The 22,667-nt window shown below is 36.2% G+C and overlaps 1 protein-coding gene across 3 annotated transcripts in view; it reads left to right on the top strand.

Moving 5' to 3' along the window:
- LOC127512638 (metal transporter CNNM4) overlaps nucleotides 1–21,736 on the top strand; it is a 49,842-nt gene extending 28,106 nt beyond the window's left edge. Inside the window, exons 5-8 of one of the 3 annotated variants that reach the window (XM_051893716.1) lie at nucleotides 3,301–3,397; nucleotides 5,784–5,846; nucleotides 15,454–15,629; nucleotides 19,757–21,736. In XM_051893716.1, the coding sequence (XP_051749676.1) occupies nucleotides 3,301–3,397; nucleotides 5,784–5,846; nucleotides 15,454–15,629; nucleotides 19,757–19,996 (576 nt within the window). In that variant the 3' untranslated portion in view covers nucleotides 19,997–21,736. Of the gene's footprint in view, nucleotides 1–3,300; nucleotides 3,398–5,783; nucleotides 5,847–15,453; nucleotides 15,630–16,047; nucleotides 18,165–19,756 lie in introns of those variants that run through there. The other 2 variants (XM_051893718.1, XM_051893717.1) reach the window with 2 other exon arrangements.
- Nucleotides 21,737–22,667: the final 931 nt, after the last annotated feature.

The raw sequence follows: 22,667 nt of genomic DNA, 5'->3' as shown, positions 1-22,667 counted from the left end.
ACACACACACATAATGTTTGTTTGTTTATATATGTTTATATATATATATATATATATATATATATATATATATATAATCTCTTCTCAACACCTCCATTATTCATACAGACCATCTGCCTGGCATTGCAGGTTCACTGTGTGTACGAGGCAAAATTGTCCACAGGGTTAGCTAAATCTGACAAAACTTTCCTTTTGGGGACGTCCGGGAAGTTTTTTTCCCGGACGGAAAATCGATGGTTATTATTATTATTATTATCATTATCATTATCATTAACATTTATTAAAATGCAAAACTTGGCTGGATTTAAAAAAAAAAAAAAAAAAAAAAAAATGATAGAAGTCCATTTTTTGTATTTCTATTTTTTTTAATTAAAATTCCCAAATTGGTTATTGAAAAACAGAAACTGGCTTTTGTAAAAACATTTGAATTTTTTGCTGGTCCTCATTTAGCTAAATGTGTGTTTAAGGGTATTTGTAAGAACTGAATATGCAAGATTATTTGTTGTTTGTTTATAATGGACAAATGTGAACTTTTCCCTGTGCCAGCACACACACATACACACATATATACTCTGCAGGTTTTGGCTGCCCTCCTCGCAGTCATGGATTTGTATATCAAGTGGCACAATGACAGTCAGGACGGTCTATTTAAAGATCCCTTCTCTCCATTTCTGATGTTTGTGTGCGTGTTTACTTTTTGTCCTGGAGGTCTTTCTCTGTAAGGTCAGTTCACATACAGTATGTGTGAAACGTGATTGATCGGATATTTCCAGAAAAACAGGATTCATGCAGCCGCTGCAGTCCCCTCCCTGCAAACAGTCTCACTCCCTTGATGCTCACAAAGGGAACTGTGTATGTGTGTGTATCATGCTGTATTGTGCACCTCATTATGTGGACATCAGTCACTGGTGGTATTCGGCGCCCTCTCTCAGAGCTTGTGTGTGTGTGTGAGCATCATTGTTGTCTCAGTGGATTTACTGTGCTACAGTTCTCACATTCCTCTTGACCAGAGCTCACATTCACTCAGTCTTATCATTTTAATTCACTTGGGGTCTTCTCGGTCTAAAGCTAGTTGTTCGTTTATGTGTCTGTCCACCTTGGTGCTGATGCTTCTGGGGGGGGGAAAATACTCTCATTTTCCTTGTGGCTGGGAAACTAGTCTTGTGGTATGTCCACCTGTCAGAAGGACAAAAGCTTGAGGCTATGTTTCTGATTCATTTAAAGGATTAGTTCACCTGAAAATGAAAAATCTGCCATCGTTTATTTACCCTCAAACCCATTATCTGTGTTTTGTGACAGTTTAAAGTCAATAAAGCCAACATACTGTGACCAAGAGGTTTTAGTCGAAAACATAATTTTCAGTGAGTAGTGACCTTATTTTGACTTTGTCTCGCATTAAACTATTATGTAGCTTTAGAAGACTTAAAATGTAGTACACAAGTCATTTGTACTACTTTTTTAGAGTACCTTTTTTTTTTTTGTTGTCAATTTTGTAGCTTGTCAGCCCGTCCTCATTATAGAAAAGAGCACTCTGTACTTTGAGCAATATTTCTTCATTTTAGTGCTGTCAAAATTAGCGCGTTAACGCATGCTATTATTTTTTTCAGTTTAACGCGTTAAAAATATTTAACGAACGTCTAACGTTTTTTTCCATGATAATTTGGCTAGTGTTACATTATATGATCATGCTCTTATTCACGCAAATGCTTTTATTCAACCATTCACGTGCCACAAGATGAAAACGCACTGTCTGTGAATGTCGTGTCTGTGACACACACGACTCGTGTACACAGAAAGACGCACGCCAGTATCAAGTTCTTTTTCGTGCTTGAACAAACAATAACACACAATTATGCCAAAATGCCCGTTTTGTCAAGTATCCTCATAAGAGAAGTCAGATCCGCGACATATTTGGCAGCGGCAGGTCTTAAAGTCACAGCAGCCTAATAAACCAATTGCTGTGATGTCTGTCATTTATGTTAATCAAAGAACAAAGGTAACAGAGAAAATTGTAGCTTTAATAAGGATTAATCTATATTTCATTTATAATTTATGCAGTGAAGTCTGTAAAGTGTTTGATAACTTTAACTTTATTCAATACTCACCCTCAAGCCATCCTAGGTGTATATGACTTTCTTCTTTCTGATGAGCATAATCAAAGAAATATTAATAAATATCCTGACACATCCAAGCTTTATAATGGCAGTGAACGGGGTCAATGAGTGTGAACTGAAGAAAAAGCTTCCATCCACATCCATCCATCATAAACGTGTACTCCACACGGGGTTAATAAAGGCCTTCTGAAGCGAAGCGATGCGTTTGTGTAAAAAAAAAAAAAAAAAAAAAAAAAAAATCCATATTTAAACAAGGTATGAAGTCAAATATCGAGCTTCCACCAGACCGCCTTCAGTATTCAACGTACGAAGAAAGTGTAAAAACTCTTGCAGATGACGCGACGCCAATTTACACTTTCTCCGTAACTTGAATAAGGAAGGCGGTCTGGTGGAAGCTCGATATTTGACTTCATAACTTGTTTAAATATGGATATTTGTTTTACAGAAACGCATCGCTTCGCTTCAGAAGGCCTTTGTTAAAGCCGTGTGGAGCACATATTCATGATGAATGGATGTGGATGGAAGCTTTTTCTTCAGCTCATACTCATTGACCCTGTTTTTTTTTTTTTTTTTTACCTAATCTGGATTTTCATCAGAATGTACACTACCATTCAAAAGTTTAGGGTCAGTAAATTTTGTTTTAAAAGAAATGAATGCTTTTATTCAGCAAAGACGCATTAAATTATTCAAAAGGGACAGTAAAGATATTTAAGACATTCTATTTCAAATAAATCCTGCTATTTTAAACTGTCTACTCATCAAAGAATCCTGATAAAAATGTATCATGGTTTCCCCCAAAAAAATTTAGCAGCATAGCAGTTTTCAACATTGATGATAATAAGAAATGTTTCTTGAGCAGCAAATCAGCATATTAGAATGATTTCTGAAGGATCATGTGACACTGAAGACTGAAGTAATGATGCTGAAAATTCAACTTTGCCATCACAGGAATAAATTACATTTTAAAATATATTTATATAAGAAAATGTTATTTTAAATTGTAATAATATTTCACAATATTGCTATTTTTACTGTATTTTTGATCAAATAACTGCAGACTTGGCGAGTCAAAGAGCCTTCTTTAAAAAAAAAAAAATTAAAAAATGCATGAAATGTAGGTTTCAACCTACAATTTTTTTTTTTTTTTTAAACCCACCCAGAATCATCTTTCTTCCTTTGTGCACAGGGCCGTGTGGAGGTGGAGGCTGGGAATGAAAACATGAAGTTCGAGACCGGACCTTTCTCTTTCTATGGAGTCATGGCTCTCAGCGCTCCAACATTAGGTGAGACAAACACATACAAAGAAAAACATACATCACAAATACATGCAAACCAAGACTTTTTATCATCTTTCTTTTCATCGAAAACTTCAAAATAGGAGTCAATTGGAAAGTCTAAACCTCTAATATTTGATTTACCAACATGCACAAACATATATACTACTACATATTATGTTGCTGACCCCTTCAAAGCTGTGGCTTCATATATTAAGTGACTTGATGTCAGGATAGTCTATTTAAAGATCATATCCTACATACTATCCGTTCGGATTGGTGTGTGAATGAACAGTAGGTGGTCTTGTTTGTGAGTCTGTGTGTGCATTATGGTAAATACCACATTATTAAAGGGTTCAACAACAGATGGGAAAATACTTTAAAGCAACAGTCGGCTTTACCACTAATCACTCATAATTATAATTATCTCACGTGGGATACTGGGACTTTTCCAGGCCACCCATCTATACTTGTTGAACTCTGAAAAAGTTGTAGATCATCACCCTCTAGTGGCCATCTGCTAGAGGATGAGAGCTTCCTCTTAGTTCATTTGAAGGGTTAGTTCACCCATAAATGAAAATTGTCATCATTTACTCACCCTCATGTCGTTCCAAACCTGTATGACTTTTCAGTGGCGTACAAAAGGAGATTGTAGTCAGAATGTGGATGCTGCTCTTTGTCATAGAATAGAAGTAAATGAGAAGCTTCAGAAAGGACAGAAAAAGCATCATAAAACTTCCACAATATAAGAATTTTGAAGCCATATGATAGCTTTGTGTGAGAAACAGACCAAAATTGAAGTCACTGGAAATCTGCTCTGCCGTAGCTCTCATATTTCATTCACACTTTCATATATTCCAGTTTTCTACATATATTTCACCAGTTTCGATTGGCATTATAGATGTTAAAGGGTTAGTTTACCCAAAAATGAAATTTCTGTCATTAAGTACTCACCCTCACGTCGTCCCAAACCCGTAAGACCTTCGTTTGTCTTCGGAACACAAATTAAGATATTTTTGATGAAATCTGAGGGTATCTGATCCATACATAGGCAGCAACGACATTGCACCTTTAGACGTCCAGAGAGGTACTAAAGACATCGTTAAAACCGGCGACGTGACTGCAGTGGTTCAACCTTAATATTATAAAGTGAAAACAAAACAAAAATAATGAATTTGTTGAATAAAGTCGTTATTTTTGTTTTGTTTTTGCTCACAAAAAGTATTCTCGTCACTTCATAATATTAAGGTTGAACCACTGCAGTCACGTTGTCAGTTTTAAAAATGTCTTTAGTGCCTTTCTGGATCTCAAACTGTGCGATGTCGTTGCTGCCTATGTGTGGATCAGATACCTTCGGATTTCATCAAAAATATCTTCATTTGTGTTCCGAAGACAAACAAAGGTCTTACGGGTTTGGGACGACATGAGGGTGAGTACTTAATGACCGAAATTTTATTTTTGGGTGAACTAACCCTTCAAACCTCATGTCATGCATCTTCATGTGCATAATTAAATATATGCAAATGAGATTTGAGAGCTGTGATGGAGAGGAGGATTTTTTTTTATGGTTTAATGACTTAAACCTCAGTCTTTTCCTCACACAAAGAGCAGCATGAAGGTTCTGCCTAACATCTCCTTTTGCATTTCCCTGGAGAAAGAAAGTAAATTTTGGATTGTCATCAGGGTGAGTAAATAAATATCCATTTTTGGGTCCATTAACCCTTTATTTGTAAAAGAGTTCATTCTGGTGTTTGTCTATCTGTGCTCATGTATGCTATCGTTCAAAGGTTTGGGATTTTTACAATTTTTCAAATATTTTTTTAAATGCTCACCAAGGCTGCATTATTTTGATAAAAAATACAGTAAAATGGTAAAATTGTGAGATATACTTTTCAAAAGCCTGAGAAATTTTAAATATAGGATTTAAAATTCAATTTAAATGTGGAAATAACTTTAAGATTAAAAAATATATTATAACATGAAATTATTATAACAGTTAAACATAAAAGTATTATGCAATCATTTAAGGCATTTTTACTTATATAGAACATTTTTGGCATAAAGTGTTCTTTAAAATTGAGAATATCTATTTAGAACTCAGTTGACCCTTTTTTTTGTAAGAGTGAAAGTTCAGAAAACTTTTTCAGAATTCTTTGATGGATAGAAAGTTAAACAGCAATCTTTTGTTCCATTATATATGTCTTTAGTGTCATTTTTGATCTATTTAATGCATCCTTGCTATAATAAAAATATTGATTTCTTAAAAAACATCTTACTGACCCCAATCTTTTGAACGGTATGTGTCTTCAACCTTGTGTTTACCCTCTCTACCTGTTCTCCCCTCAACCCTGTCTTACACTTTCCATCCATCTCTGTCTTTCTCTCTCGCTCTCAGTGAGTGTGTCTCGTCCTCGTCACCTGTCTCTTAAGAGATGCTCTCTCTTCTCTCGTTTCCCAGGTAACTGCCGGCATGTCGGGGTTCTCTAACCACTGACTGGGAAGGGTCAGTCTGATTAACAGTGATTGTTTTTGCAGAAATAACCTACAAGTGCTATTTAAGGGGCAAAAATTCTGCTTCAAGAAGCAGTGTTTTGAAATCGCCCATCACTAGATATTGTTGAAAAGTTGTTATTTTGTTTTTTTGACACACAAAAAGTATTCTCGTCGCTTCATAACATTAAGGTTGAACCACTGTAGTCACATGAACTGTTTTAAATATGTCTTTAGTAGCTTTCTGGGCATTGAAAGTGTTAATTGTCTTGCTGGCAATGCAGGCCTCACTGAGCCATCGGATTTTATGAAAAATATCTTAATTTGTGTTCCAAAGATGAATGAAGGTCTTACGGGTGTGGAACGACATGAGGGTGAGTAATTAATGACAGAATTTTCATTTTTGGGTGAACTAACCCTTTAACATTTGAACACATTTAAAGGGATAGTTCACCCAAAAATGAAAATTCTGTCATCATTTACTCACCCTCATGTTTTTCCATGACTTTATTTCTTTTGTGGGATGTAAAGATACTTTGCAGAAAAGCTCTTTTCTATAAATGTAAAAGTAGGCTCTATCAAGTCACAAAAGGCACCATAAAAATAGTCCATATGATAAAAAAAATGCTAGCACAAATTATACGTAGAAGCTATGGTGCATTTTCAGTGAATATCAAATTAAATTTGTCTTTTTTTCTCACACAAAGTTTGTATGACATCAGAAGGCTTAATGTAGGCTGCTGCAATGGTGCTTTAATTTGGGGCAGTCTTTTTGGGGCTTGACATTCTTCAAGATGTCTTCTTTTGTGTTTAATAGAAGAAATTATTTCACACAGGACAATGAGAGTGAATAAGTAATTTTAATTTTTGGGTGAACTATCTAACTGTGAGCTGCAGTACTGAGAATGTGCCGGTAGGTGGCGATATCTGAGAGGAGCATGTCTTTATCTGCGATATCCAGCACTTCTGCTTACCTCCCTCCTTATGCGTCTGTCTGGTATTTCTTCACATCTGAATGTATTATTTCTTACATTCATACTGCTTATTGTTTTATATATATAACCCCTAAATACAGTCACACACATTACAACAACATATGTACACTACCGTTCAAAAGTGTGGATTTTTTATGTTTTTGAAAGAAGTCTCTTATGCTTACCAAGGCTGCATATAATTGATCAGAAATACAGTAAAAACAGTAATATTATAAAATATTATTACAATATTAGCTGTTTTCTGTTTTACTATATTTTACAATGTTTCCTCTGATGGCAAAGCTGAATTTTCAGCATCATTACCCCAGTCTTCAGTGACACATGATCCTTAAGGAATCATTTTAATATGCTGATGTGCTGCTAAAGAAATATTTCATATTATTATCATTGTTGAAAAAATCATTAGTAACATTAAAAATGTCTTTACTGTTACTTTTGATCAATTAAATGCATCCTTGCTGAATGGCTTTCTTTCAAAACAAACAAACAATAAATCTTACTGTCCCCAAACTTTGAACGACAGTGTGTTTTGCTGCTGTTAATAATGGGCCCTATTTTAATGATCTAAGCACAAGGTCTGAAGTGGCACATGTGCACTTAGGGCATGTCCGAATCCACTTTTGCTAGCTTAACGACAGAAAAAATGGTTGGCGCGCCAGCCGCATGGTCCAAAAGGGTTGTACCTAGTCTCTTATTGAGTCATGTGTGTGCAGTAAACCAGTCAGACTGTCATCTCCCATTTCCTTTAAAAGCCAGTTGCACTTGCTCTATGGCGAATTCGCTATTTACAAGACAGAATTTGCCAATGGAAAAAATTAACACTTCTCCAGAGAGGAATCCAGAAAACACTTGTCGCGCCTACGGTCACATTGTGCTGGATGAATGATAGGGACATAGTTCTTGAGTTCTCGTCTATATTGTTTTTTAAAATCATTCACAGAACAATTTTGTATGCCAGTGTGTTCAATAATGGTTTTTAAAGAATTTGTTCGCCTAAAATGCACATCCAGTCATAATTAACCCACATCATTCCATACCCATATGAGTATCTTATCTATGAAACGAAAGGAGATTTAACTATTGGGACAGGTAATGCATTGCAGATGTGGAAAATGTGCTGATGCATTTACAGTGCACAGCATAAATGAGTACACCACCTCTGAAACTTCTGAAAGTCAGCAATTACTCAATTACTTAGAAGACATGTTAGGGTTCTTTAGAAATTTAATGTTCCAACTCCAACTACCTACTGTAGCCAAAGCACAATAAAGTCAGTTAGCCATTTCCAAAGCCCATATTTACAAAATATAAATTCTGGGAATCAGTACTCTGGTCTCATGAGACCAAATCAATCATTTTGAATCTAACAGCATCCAAAATGTTATGGTGTTGCTAGAGGAGGAGTACAGTGAGAAGTGCCTGGTTCCCACAGTAAAGTTCAGTGGTAGTAAAGCTCTTATATAGGGATGTATGAGTGCTGAAGGTGTGAGGGAGTTGTGCTTTATCAGTGCTGTCATGAATTCCCACACCACTGTGTAATTTAACCCCTTAAGCCCGAAGTGTCCCGCAGGCGGGACACCACCCCCCGCGAAAAAATTCATTATCAAATTACTAAGCAAACACTGACAGGAATAACACAAAATAGGTATCAGAACCCTACATATATCCATTAGAAACTCAGTAAACCTGCATAAATTTCTTTGCTCTGCTGGACACAAAGGAAGATATTTTGTAACCAGGCCACTTTGGGGCACCATTGACTTCCATAGTAGGAAAAAAAAAATACTATGGAAGTCAATGGTGCCCCAGAACTGTTCAGTTTCCCACATTCTTCAAAATATCGTCCTTTGTGTTCAACAGAATAAAGAAATGTATACAGGTTTGGAACAACCAGAGGGTGAGTAAATGATGACAGAATTTTCATTTTTGGGTGAACTATCCCTTTAACAAGTGCTGAGTTATCACTCTAAAACTGAGTGTACCGCCCGAGGGCGCCACCTAGCTATATAATCACAAAATAGGTGTCATTTGAAAGCTTAGAGTCTGAACTTTACAATGAATGTAGCCAATTTGATTAACTCCTAAATACTGCTGAGTTATTTGCTGAAAAATAATAATAATAATAATAATAATAATAATAATAATAATAATAATTAAAAAAAATCATAATTTTGAAAAAAAAAAAAATTATGTACTCCAATGTGTCAAAAGCATCATACAGCTCAGATAATCATGTGTTATATGTCATTTGAAAGGTCTCACGGAGTAGAATACAACAAGTATAATTGTTTTGGGCTTTGACTAAACTTGAGCGAGTTTTTGGAGGTAAAGCACCGCAAGACCCATATGTAAAAAATAAACAGATGCTGTATTTATCTCACGTTTTTGCTTGTAACTTCGTGAAACATGCTCCGATTGTGGAAAATTGGACAACATTATTTTCAAGATTGAAATGAGCCCAACATCAGCATAATCCAATAAGCCGATCACTAGATATTGATCACGCAATATCGACACACAAAATCCCATAGGCGCACAGATGCTAACTGAAGCTAAAATGTAGCTATCACTTGACATTTCAGCATATAACTTAAATGAAACATGCATAGATTGTAGAAAATGGCACATCATTACTTACAATAGATTCTCCCAAATGAAATTAGTCCAAGATCAAAATAATCAGATGTGTTTGGCGCGAGTTACTCCACGCAAAAGAACAGTTTTAAAAATGCCCATCAGGGGGAGCCAATGGATAAACAAAAGAGGCTACCTTTGTTCCAAATGCTCTAACTCTTGATTTCTTTATTGGATCACAACGAAACGATGATCCAGATACAGTTCACATAAAGGGGAACATCACCAAAAACATAACAATGAGAATATGCATTCTCCCAAGGTGAATGCATATCCTGTGGACATGTATTGCACTCAATCTTAACACTCTTGAGCGCCTGTGGGGGATTCTGTAGAGACGAGTTGAGCAACACACCCCATTAAAGATCAGGGCACTTAAGGAGCTCATCATCCAGGAGTTAAACAGAACAGATGTGACAATTTGTCATGAACTTGTACACTCCGTGCCAAGAAGGGTCAGAGCAGTATTTGTTGAATTAAATCTAGGGTGTACTCATTTCTGCAATCCTTAATTTAAACTAAATTGGCTAATTTACTTATTTTATTAATGTATTAATATATTAAATAATAATTTTATTAATATATTAATGACACACATTTCTCAGTTTTTATTATGTATATGTTTAATACATTTTAGTTTTGCTATCTTTCCATGAATTGTATTAGTGATCATAAAGAAAATACATCTTTTGTATTTTTTCAGAGGGGGTGTACTCATTTATGCTGTGCACTGTATGTAATAGTCACTTGATACCTTTTTTTGACTTTAGGACTGGAAGATAAACATTAAGATATAGGACCTTGTCTTGATTCAAACCAATCTCAAAATTTATATGGTCTTTTGACTATTAAAAATACGTACAGAAAAAATAAGCAGGGAAGTATTTTATCATGGTAAAAGCATGATCTGTTGACCTTTTCCAGCTGGATTTTAAGAGTGTTTTTTAAAAAAACAAAAAAAAAAAAAAAAAAAAAAAAAAAAAAACAAGTGCATGCAGATTATTTCAGCACTTTTCCAAGTAAAAAGCTGCCAGCAGATGAGAACACTCTGTGTCATTGAATGAGAAACTGCTTCTATCCGGTTTTTTATTTTCTTACTAACTTGCAGGACGTTTACTTAGGACGTGATTCACTGCAATTCTGGTCAAGACTGATTTCATTTACCATCTCTCTATATTGAATACTTTTGAAAATCTTTATTGCATAATAAACAATGGGGTTCTGGTTGTGAAAAAGAAAAAAATGATTGTAGTGATATCATTCAAGACAGAATTGTTTATTTTCAGATGAACTTATATATTTGCTGCACTACTTTTACACATCTGTCATCTTGCAAAGTGATTTTATTTATTTCTAAACTACCATTTAAAGGGTCTGGGAATTTATTTGATCAAAAATACAGTAAAATAGTATTTTATTTTAAAGTCTATTAGTTAAATCTCTTTACTTTTATTAATTATATGCCAACAGTGACAGTTAAAAAATGGGAAAAAGCACTTTTTGTGTTTTTTTTTGCCCCAAGTTTGGATGCCTGTAACTAAAGAAGTATTAAAGATACAGTGTCCTCCACTAATATTGGCACCCTTGGTAAATATAAGCAAAGGTGGCTCTGAAAATAAATCTGCATTGTTTATCCTTTTGATCTTTCATTAAAAAATTCACAAAATTCTAAACTTTCTTTTAAGTAAAACAATTGAAAAAGGGGAAAAAGCTCATTCTGAAATAAATGTTTTTCTCTAGTTCACTTTGGCCACAATTATTGGCACCCAATTATTGCAACCTCCTTTTGCCAAGATAACAGCTCTGAGTCGTCTTCTATAATGTCTGTTGAGTTTGGAGAACACCTGACAAGAGATCAGAGACCATTCCTTCATACAGAATCTCTCCAGATCCTTCACATGTTTGATAAGAGTCCTGTCCTGAAGACATCTAAATGCCAATATTCAGTTACAGTCATAGCGCCACCTGTGGGCAACAGGGAATGACATGTTTTACACTGTGATTAACTCCTAATAGAGATTAAACCAGATAAACAACATATGTTGTCAGTCTAATCTTAAGGCCTTAGCGATGTTAAATCGCGAAGATCTTGAGTTTTCACTGAAGGGAGTGTCCGTTGCGGCCTGACAAAGTCTGATGTTTCGCCATGAAAGAGGAAGCTGTTGTAACTCAGGCATACAATGTCCGATCTGCCCCAAACTTCACATGTTTGATAAGAGTCCTGGCCTAAAGACATCTACATGCCAATATTAAGTTAGTCATAGTGCCACCTGCTGGAAACAGGAAATGGCATGCTTTACACTGTAATTCACTCCCAGAAACACATTTAAATGTGCCATGAAGTACCATCATGCAACCCTTGGCTAAGTGCTAAAGTATGTGATTAACGCCATAAAACAGGAAGTTGTTACAACATCATACAGTGTCTGATCTGCTCCAAACTTCACATGTTTGATAATAGTCCTGGCCTGAAGACATCTACATGCCAATATTCAGTAATAGTCAAAGCGCCACCTGTTGGCAGCAGGAAGTGTGGCACATCGAAATGACTTTGCCATAATTCTCCTGTATTTACTCGCTTACATGCATGTCGCCCACTATTCACTGTTTTCCTAAGGCCACCGGGTGGCGGTGGTCCTGGGTGCGAGGGCCCTTTCATCGCTGCTTGCAGCTTTAATTTTTTTTAGGCTTTCTGAGACTCAAGACTCAACTAATCTCTGCAATTCTCCAGCTGTGATCCTTGGAGATTCTTTGGCCACTCAAACTCTCCTCCTCACCGCGCATTAGGACGATTTAGAAACATGTCCTCTTCCAGGCAGATTTGTAACATCTTTAGTTGATTGGAACTTCTTAATTATTGCCCTGATGGTGGAAATGGGGATTTTCAATGCGTTAGCTTTTTTCTTACAGCCATTTTCTATTTTGTGAAGCTCAACAATCTTTTACTGCACATCAGAACTATATTCTTTGGTTTTTCTCATTGTGATGAATGATTAAGGGAATTTGGCCTTTGTGTTTCCTCATGTTTATATTCCTGTGGAACAGGAAGTCATGGCTGGACAATTTCATGCTCCTAGTCACCCTGGTGTGCTAAAAAAATGTAAATATAAATGGGAATATACTTCAGAGATATTTTACTCATAAGAATTTCTAGGGGTGCCAATAATTGTGGGCAACATGTATTGGAGAAAAAGTTATTTCATAATGTGAGTTTCCCCCCAAATTCAATTGTTTTACTTCGATGAAAGTTTAGAATTTTGTGAATTTTTTTTAATGAAAGATCAAAAGGATAAACAATGCAGATTTATTTTCACAGCCACCTTTGCTCATATTTACTAAGGGTGCCAATATTTGTGGAGGACACTGTATATTAATATCCTTTTATTTTGGTTCTTAACAAAATTTTCTTTTGGTTTCTTTATTTTTAAGGCCCTATATGGTTCAATCCCAGAGGTATGGAGGTCTTAATGTGGCAGTTTTATGTTTTTACACGTGTAAAGCATTATTGTTCATGCCTACCGCAATGTGCTTAAATATGAGTATGAGGGTGGATACTTATTATTCAAACTATTTCATAGTCAAGCTATGGATGGAACAAATGTTTGCAAAATACACCAGAATACACCAATGTATATTCAGTTGTCTCATTTAGCACATTATGGCTCCCCAGGATTCACTAAGTTTGATTTTATTTTATTGTGCAACTCGCATTCTGTAAAAGACAACATGCAAATACCAAGCAGTTAACAAATAAAACCTTATTTAAAGTGTTACCAGAAAGGGTCTGGAACATGTGTTGATACCCAGAACTAATGTGTACTTACACTGAAAATACACACAAACTGACCACTTAAAATATAGTGAGGAACCTGTGTTGATACCCAGGGAACTAATGTGTACTTACACTGAAAATACACACAAACTGACCACTTAAAATATAGTGAGGAACCTGTGTTGATACCCGGGAACTAATGTGTACTTACACTGAAAATACACACAAACTGACCACTTAAAATACAGTGAGGAACCTGTGTTGATACCCGGAAACTAATGTGTACTTACACTGAAAATACACGCAAACTGACCACTTAAAATAAAAGTGAGTAACATGTGTTGTTTCGCTAAAGCCTAATGTTTATTTCTGGTTTAATTTGATTGTTTGGGGTATTTTATGCCTTTGATTTAATGGTTTCCTTTATTAAAATATATATAAAAAATTGTTCAAAGATAAGTGAAATATTGTGTGACCGGAACACCTTTTATTCTTCATGTAATACAATTTTGTGTATTTTCAGTGTAAGTGCACATTAGTTCCTGGGTATCAACACAGGTTCCTCACTTTATTTTAAGTGGTCAGGTTTTGTGTATTTTCAGTGTAAGTACACATTAGTTCCTGGGTATCACATAAATACATTGTTCATTGTTAGTTCGTGTTACTTAATGCATTAACTATAATGCTAACAAATGAGACACAAGAAGTTTTAAAGATATCATAATATAATTTTAGATTTTTGTTCCTATGAAACTTTTCTTTTGGAATCTTAATTTTTAAGGCCCTGTATGCTTCAATCCCAGAGATATTGGTAAAGTAGTTACAATACTGTGTATTTGAACTCTTGGAAGCTTCGGAAGCTATTAAAATGAACAAAATCCCTTCTTCCAAATATCTCTGAAACTAATTTAAATGTAGGTTCTTTAGTTTCTTATAAATACACTTTTGAGAGCAAGTTAATGTGCCTTGACCATTTCAGTGGATTATTGTATGCAATTGTTTTGATGGAGGGAAACAAGATGCATTTCTAGTTTCAACATTGTTTATTCTTCAGGCATTCCCCATTAAATGCAATAAGTATCAGCTTTGTGCAAAGTGAACCACATTTGGTTTTTGAAAATTCAACAAATTGACCATGGAGCTGCATTGAGATTCCCATATCTGTGGGATTAAACCATACAGGGCCTTGAAAATGAAGATTTCAAAAGAAAAGTTTAAGAACCAGAATCTAAAATCATACTGAAATATCATTGAATCTTTTTGTGAATTTGAGTGACAGGCATGCAAACTTTGGAAAAACAACATTTATGGCACTCAGAAAGGTATATTCTATGTAGTAGTGTTGATGGAAAAACATGAGATACATTTCTAGTTTCAACATTTTTTTGTTGTTCAGATACTTTTTTCTTTTAAAGAGGATTATCAGCTGTATGCAAAGTGACCCACATTTGGTTTTTGACCACTTAAAATGTGTACAGTTTACTAATTTACTCATGGAGCCGCATTAAGATCTCCATATCTCTGGGATTGAAACATGTTAGGCCTTTAAAATGAAGATACCAAAAGAAAAGTTTGTTAAAAACCAAAATATAAAAGGATATTAAGGTATCTTTTAATACTAGAGTTACAGGCATGCAAACTTGGCATAAAATACAAGTAGTGCTTTTTCCCATTTTTGAACTTTCACCATTGGCATATTGCAACAAAGATTGCTAAAGTAAACATTTTTAACTAATAGACCTACCAATCTCTGTGTAAAAATAAAATAATGATCTTGCCATCTTTTTAAAGTCATTTTTACCCCCTCATAATTTGGCTCCAAATCTCATGTGAAAACCCCCTCTACAAAAAAGCGGATTACTCAGTCAATATACATTCATTACATTGAACATTTTGGTTTCATCACTATTTATGTTTGTCTTTCTTCAGAAAAAAATATGAACAAAAGCATAAATTTGAGCAGGGAAGTTTTCAAAATTTGGTTGATCTGACATGGAACGACCCTAAAATCTTTGCCACTTTTGATGCGTCCTTGCTGATAAAACTATTAATTTGTTTTAAAAAAGAATCTATTTGTTATATTTTTTGCACTGTAGCTCCTGAAAACATTGTATATCATCATTTACTCACCCTCCTTTATCACATCTTTTCAACATTCCGTGCGTTTGTTTCAGAATTCCGCTCGCCCTCTCACATCAGCGGACTCAACCGATCTGCGTCTCTGAACTACACGGATCACCCTGAGCCTCAGTCCATCAGCGGCAGCAACACACAGCTCAGCAGCGCTCCATTGCCGCAGTACACACCAGACTTCAATGTCCGAGCTCTGGCGGACCTACAGTTTGTGAAGGTAAAGATATGGTTTAGTGATGCACTGAACTTTCGGCGCCCAGATTCTTTTGGTTTTGGTCAAAACAGTTTTTGAAGGCCGAAATCATTTACCAAAATGGTGTTTTTAATTAGCCCTTCTACGATTGCACATTTTTGCTGTGCCAGTGTTTATTTCATGCACACAATATGGATAAACTACAACAGGTAAAGATGTCAGCTACATATGTGTGGACGCTAGATGAAATCAAAATTGACAATTCATATTTTTTATGAAATATTTTTGTATTTATTATAAATTTAGTATTTATTTCAACATCTCCATTCTGCAAATATCTAATCAGTCATGGAATCTGTGGAATTCTACAATAAGACATTGAGCAGCATTTTGGACTTTTATGCACCCGTTAAAGTCAGAACAATTACTTTTTCCCGTTCAGCTCCCTGGTTCACAAGTGACCTGCGGAAAATGAAGACGGTCTAAAACTTCTGAACTAATCGTTCACAAGCTGGCCTATCGGGACCACCGAAAAGCTTATTTGAAGTCCATTAAAGAAGCACGGTCACAGTACTATTCAAATATTATTCAAAATAGTCCTGGCAATTACAAACAGTTTTTCTCCATCATAAATCATCTCCTTAAACCTCAAATTGCTCCACTCACAGGAGCTACAGAAGAACAATGTAACGATTTTATGACCTTTTTTATTACCAAAATTGCCAAAATTCGCTCCTCCATTTCTGTTTCCTCCTCCTTGTCTGTCCCAACTGCCGACCTATAGTCTGGTATTTCGAGACTACTCTGCTGCTTCCCAGAAGGTACTCAACTTGAGGTTGAGGACACCATCAGGGGGATGAGATCCTCCAGCTGTGCCCATGACCCCTTCCCTACAGCTCTGGTGAAAGCAAATATTTCTGCCATCAGTCCCCTTATCACCATGATAATAAACCAATCCCTTCAGACTGGTCATGTACCATCTGCCCTAAAAACGGCTATAATCAGACCACTGCTGAAGAAACCTACCCTTGATCCTCAAATTCTTGCTAATTATAGGCCCATATCCAACCTACAATTTCTTTCTAAGGTTTTGGAGAAAGTAGTTGCCAGGCACCTTCAGGACCACCTCAAATACAACAACATTTTTGAAAAGTTTCAGTCTGGCTTCCGTTCCGCCCATAGCACAGAAACAGCCTTAGTGAGAAGTACAAATGACTTGCTAATGACAGCTGATGCTGGTTCACCATCACTCCTTGTCCTCCTGAATCTTTATGCAGCGTTCGACACCGTTGACCACGGTATACTTCTCAAATGGTTGCACCACTCTATTGGACTTAATGACACCGTCTTGCACTGGTTTGAGTCATACCTCACAGAGAGATTTGAATTTGTGGCCATGAGAAGCTCAAGGTCCTGTTTACATGCGGTTGGCTGCGGGGTTCCACAGGGCTCAGTTCCTGGACCTATCTTATTCAGTCTCTACATGCTCCCCCTCGGCAAAGTCATCAGTCACTTGGGAATTTCTTCCATTGCTACGCCGATGATACACAATTATACATGAAAACTGACACTTATTTATCATCATCGTCGTCGTCATCATTGTCAACAACTCTACCCACACTCACTGATTGTCTGGAGGAGATAAAGGAGTGGATGAATCATAACTTTCTCCAGCTGAACAGCTCAAAGACAGAAGCCATCCTCATTGGTTCCCCTCATCAGATCAGATCATCTACCATAACCTGTATTACATTTTCTGGCCAGGACATTCCCCTATCACCATTAGTCACCAATCTCGGTATCAGGTTTGACCCTCATTTAACCTTTGAGGCGCACATTAAACATCTCTGCAAAACATCTTTTCACCACCTCAGGAATATAGCCAGACTTCGTCCCACACTCACCCTACATAATGCTGAGAAACTCATTCACGCCTTTGTCTCCTCTAGACTGGATTATTGTAACGCTCTTCTGATTGGGATCCCTAGCAAGAGCATCCAGAGACTCCAGCATATACAGAACAGTGCCGCTAGGATCCTGATGAGAGTGCAGAAATACGAACGCATCACACCAATTCTTCAATCTTTACATTGGCTTCCCATTTCCGCCAGAATCGAGTATAAAGTCTCCCTCCTTACACATCAGTGCATCTATGGTAATGCCCCCATTTACCTTAAAGAACTCCTTACTCCACAGATCTCAGCACGTTCTCTCCGCTCCACAGTACGCATCGGCTACATCCCCCTAAGACTAAGACTCGCACTATTGGGGATAGAGCCTTTTGTGCCGCCGCCCCTCGCCTGTGGAATGCCCTCCCTGAACGTCTGAGGGCTCCACAAACAACTGATGGTTTTAAAAATGGTCTAAAAACATACCTTTTTAAAAAAGTTTCTTAATGTTTAAATTAAATTTAATGTTTTTTTTGTTTTACTTATTTTTTTAATGGCTCTAACTGCTCTATTTTTTTATTGCCTCTTTTGTAGCACTTTGAGATTTTCTTTAAAATGTAAAGTGCTTTATAAATAAAATTTATTATTATTAAATGATCTTCAAATTAAATGTTTTTCAAATTCATGTGCCCTTGTAATTCTCTGCTGTGTTTACTGGCACGAGGGTGGGGACAGCCTGTTGCTTACAGCCAATAGACCATTAGAAAACCACTACATTTCAAACATCTAATCAATTCTCTATGGACAAAATCAAGCTCCGCCCTAAATCTTTTCTTGTTCAAGAAGCCATTTCACTCGGCTATACGTCACAATAGGGACTTCCGTTTTATGCCAACTTTAATCATTCTTCATTTTGATGAACTGAGATCTTTAGTCTATGATGTTTTCAGTTGATGCATGAACAAAACTTCACAAAACATTATTTGTAGCGCACATACCATTTAAAAATCGCAATAAGCTTTGTTACTTTTGATATGAAGGAAAGTCTCAGCTTTCAAATTCTGTCATTTTTATAGCAAAATACAAACAGCATGTGAACCAATCATCTTTAATACTAGTTATAGCATGAAATAAACATGAATGAACATCAGGAGGTATGTGGAAGATATAGCAGAACTTACTGAAATGTATCATCTCTCATGTAATCACTCAATCAGTGTTTCAACCACAGAAAGAGGTCAATAAAACAGCATGTAAACAATGTCAGATAACATTACATTTACCTCAGGAGACCAGTTAAACCATAACTTGGTAGTCAACTAGAAAAATAACTCTTTAAAAGCTAAATATATAAAGCATTTTGCTATATTAAATATTGATTATATTTTTACTTAAAGGTCCAGTGTGTAATATTTAGGAGGATCTATTGACAGAAATGCAATATAAAATACATAACTAAGTTTTCAGTGGTGGATAAAGACCTTACATAATGAACCGTTATGTTTTTATTACCTTAGAATGAGGCATTTCTATCTACACCGCGGGTCCCCTTACATGTAAGTCGCCATTTTGCGCCACCATGTTTCTACAGTAGCCCTAAATGGACAAACTGTAAAGAAACCTCATTGCTTGACTGGCTACTCTCTGCTGTCTCAGACAACGATACATCTTTGTCCTGTGTCGGCCACCGTAGCTTCTTTATGTGCTTCGAAAGGGAGGAGTGAGAGGTGGACTGAGCCGTTGGTTGCAATTCGCAACCTCGCCGCTAGATGCTGTTAAAATGTACACACTTAACCTTTAACTTGTTGTCTTCATTTGTTTAATGTATGTTTTTATCACAGACACCGTTTAAATGTTTATATTTCAACATAGTTATATAATAATAAAAAAGTTGATATAAAAACTGCCCAATGTGCAGTTTAGACTTTAAAAAAACGATGGTTGAAATAAAATACTGCGTGGAGTCAACCAATCAGCATGTTCAGCTCCCAAGTCCCACCCCTGAAAGTTCCGGAACTTTGAAAAAGAACTACCTAGCGAGCAGGTACTTTCAGAGGGGCAATTTTTTACCCGGAACTTTTAGACCCTGGTTCCTGCGGTCGAAACAGACCGAGTACCACCCTAAAGTTTCTAGTTCCTGCGGAAAGTTCCTGCGGTGGAAACGCGGCTTAAAATGGTTTATTCTTTCATCCATCAAGAAATTCTGCAATAAATTCTAAGTAGCTCTCACAACTAATATTTCTGTCTCTTCCTGTTTTCCAGATCACACGCTCTCAGTATCAGAACGGTCTGATGGCGTCTCGGTTGGACAGCTCGCCCCAGTCTCCAGACAGCGGACACGGCCGCGTGGATAACAGCACATCATCCGTTCACCATCCCTCATCGGAAAACATTCTCGCCCTTACGGATGCCACTGATGAGACGACCTCGCTCCTTAACGAACAGAACAGCCAATCTGCGCTCCAGGCCAACCACAGCACACATAACGAGAGTGCCATTTGACACACTTGCACACAATTCACTGATATCCCTTACACCCATTGGACATTAAGCACTTTTTCCCCAGACATTTTTATCAGACGCTAGTCATTCCAGTTTGTGGTGTATCAGTGTGGGTCTATGGTGAGCAATAGTTTGCTGAGACATGTGAAAAAGACGTTGTGTAACACGTTGTGCAAGATGAAGACACAGAGAAGCCAAAGTGCATCTGGACCGAAAAAGGCCCCTGATTCCATCAGTCTCTCTGGGGTGTTTTATAGACTGTGCGAATTGAGACATTTCTATATACATGAAGATGTTTATTTTGTCATTTTTCTATTGAGGTTGCTCACAGAAACTGGCTGAACGCGAGTGAGGGAAACTGCGGATGCCTTTTTATTTAGTGTTAGTCAATAGCTCTATCATATTTGTACCAAATTCCATATATATATATATATATATATATATATATATATATATATATATATATATATATATATATAATGTGTGTGTGTGTATTTGAGTGTGTGAGTGAAATGAAAGCGAGTTTGTGACAGATATATGTGCCAGTGTGTGTTATATATACGACAACGCATGAGTCCGATTTGGCCGTTGCAGCCCAAGCAAGCAACAACTCAGGGAGACGCTGAGCTTCACATAGTAATTGCATGTTCGATAATTCCCTATTGATTTACATGAACCCACGCGACAAGTGATCAAAAAAAGTGAAGCATGCTGTCGTCAAATGCACCAAACAGTGAAACACTAAGATACACTGCATCTCATACACATGGCATCCACTTGTAATTTTTATGTCGGATATTTCTGCTGGTTGTCTGTGGAGGTTTGTTAATGTGATTTAGTGTTTGTGTATGTGTAAAATTGTCCTTTTAAAAATATTGCGTTGACTTTTTTTTTTTACTCCAAAGAGAACAAGCATTTGTCATTGTAGTACATCTGTAAATGGAGTCCCTTTTCTGCACAAGACGTTTGTGTGATTAGAGCTCTCGAACTGTATCTGTTGCTCCCATTGGACCAGAGGTAATCTAACCAAAAGAATTTAACACTTTGCTGTATTTATTTAGCATTCAATTGAGGTTGTATATTTTTAAATGTTTTTTTTATTATTATTATTATTATTATCTTTTGTGAGTTCTTAAAATTGCTGTGCGTATTATATGCAGGTTGACATGGTACAGACTACAAATTGTAGATGCCTAAAACTAGGAGATGGCAGGTTCAGGAAGTGACTTCATAAAATGTACTGTTTCTTTGCCTTTTTTGCCATTGTGCAAATCTTTTGCTTTCATACCAAATATGTTTGAAACTGATAAGAACAATCAAAGTGAAAAGGGTCACAGACAGGTTGCTTGGAAAATATGCCTAGTCAAATGGACACAAAAGCCTCTTCTATTCTGTAGCATCTCTCGATTGATAAAAAGGGGTGCAAGAACTGCACTGTGTATTTTTATTTTTTTGCTGTTGACAGCTCCTCAGTGTTTAAGGCACTCTCTGTTCGTTCTAACTGTTAATCAAAAATTATTTCCTGTCCTTCTCAAATTAGTCACAAAATACATTGTGAATTCAGACATTCTTTTTTTTTTTTTTTTTTTGTCTTCATTGGAAACTGATGCTATTTTTTAGGTGTAACAACTTCTTGATTCATTTTATACTGTATTTTTCCAAGTTATTTTGTGGTTTGGGAAAGGTCTTCTTTTAGATGATTTAAGTTTGGCTATTAAATTATTTATTTAATCAGTGTAATATGTTTCAAATTCTTGTATTCATAATCAGTGGTATTTTGTAAACCTCAAATCGAGTGAATGTGTAAAAGGACTAAAGGGAAGTAGTCTCAGCTTTATATGAATAAGACAAATTTACATACCTAAGAGTATCAAATCTCAAATTTGTGATTTGTTCTGTAACTCATCCAGATTTCCCTCTGACTCACTGTTTCACACAGCAAAAGTGTTGTTTAACAATTCAGATGTTCTGCATTAAATCATCAGCAGGTGTACTGACCAATGTTGGGGAAAGTTGCTTTTAAAAAGTATTGCGTTGCTCCCTGTAAAAAGAATTAAGTGTGCTACTTATGTTTTATGGAAAGTAATGTGTTACATTACTTTTCCTCACCTGGACTGGGCTTTCTTTGTTTTTAATAACAAAAAAGTTCTATTTTGGCAAATGTAAAGGCCCTTTCACACCAAAATTGAAATGAATAAGCCTCAGGCTGAAGGAAATGCAAATACACGCTTGTACAGTAGAGGGGGCGCAGCTCAAACAAACCTTTTAGCCGTGCTGCCATTCTGGATGTAGAAGAAAAGGACACAGGAGAAGGAAGTTCGACACTCTTAAGCAATGAAAGAAAAAAAAAATTAAATGCAAATTGTGATGTTTAACTAAAGCATTTTTGCTTACAGTATTAGTATGTTTGAATTGAATCATCAAATGTTAGCAGCAAAGACGTTGGTTAATAAAGTGAGATTAAATACATAAAGTACATTTGTGTAATTTAACATCGCAGGTTTGTGTAATATTCTGAGTTTGCATTTCACTGTTTTTATTCATTCTGAGGAATACTGCTTCTGTTTTTGTGCAGGTGAGATGAGTAAATGCCTGCTCACATTTAGTCTAGCGCTACAATAACCAAGTTGTTTACACAGCACACGTAACGGTATGTTTGCTAGGTTTAGGC

This window comes from Ctenopharyngodon idella, chromosome 5 (genome assembly GCF_019924925.1).
Source record: "Ctenopharyngodon idella isolate HZGC_01 chromosome 5, HZGC01, whole genome shotgun sequence".
In the NCBI taxonomy this organism is placed as follows: domain Eukaryota; kingdom Metazoa; phylum Chordata; class Actinopteri; order Cypriniformes; family Xenocyprididae; genus Ctenopharyngodon; species Ctenopharyngodon idella.
Note: the sequence above shows the minus strand (reverse complement) of the source record. Positions and strands in the feature narration are given on the sequence as shown.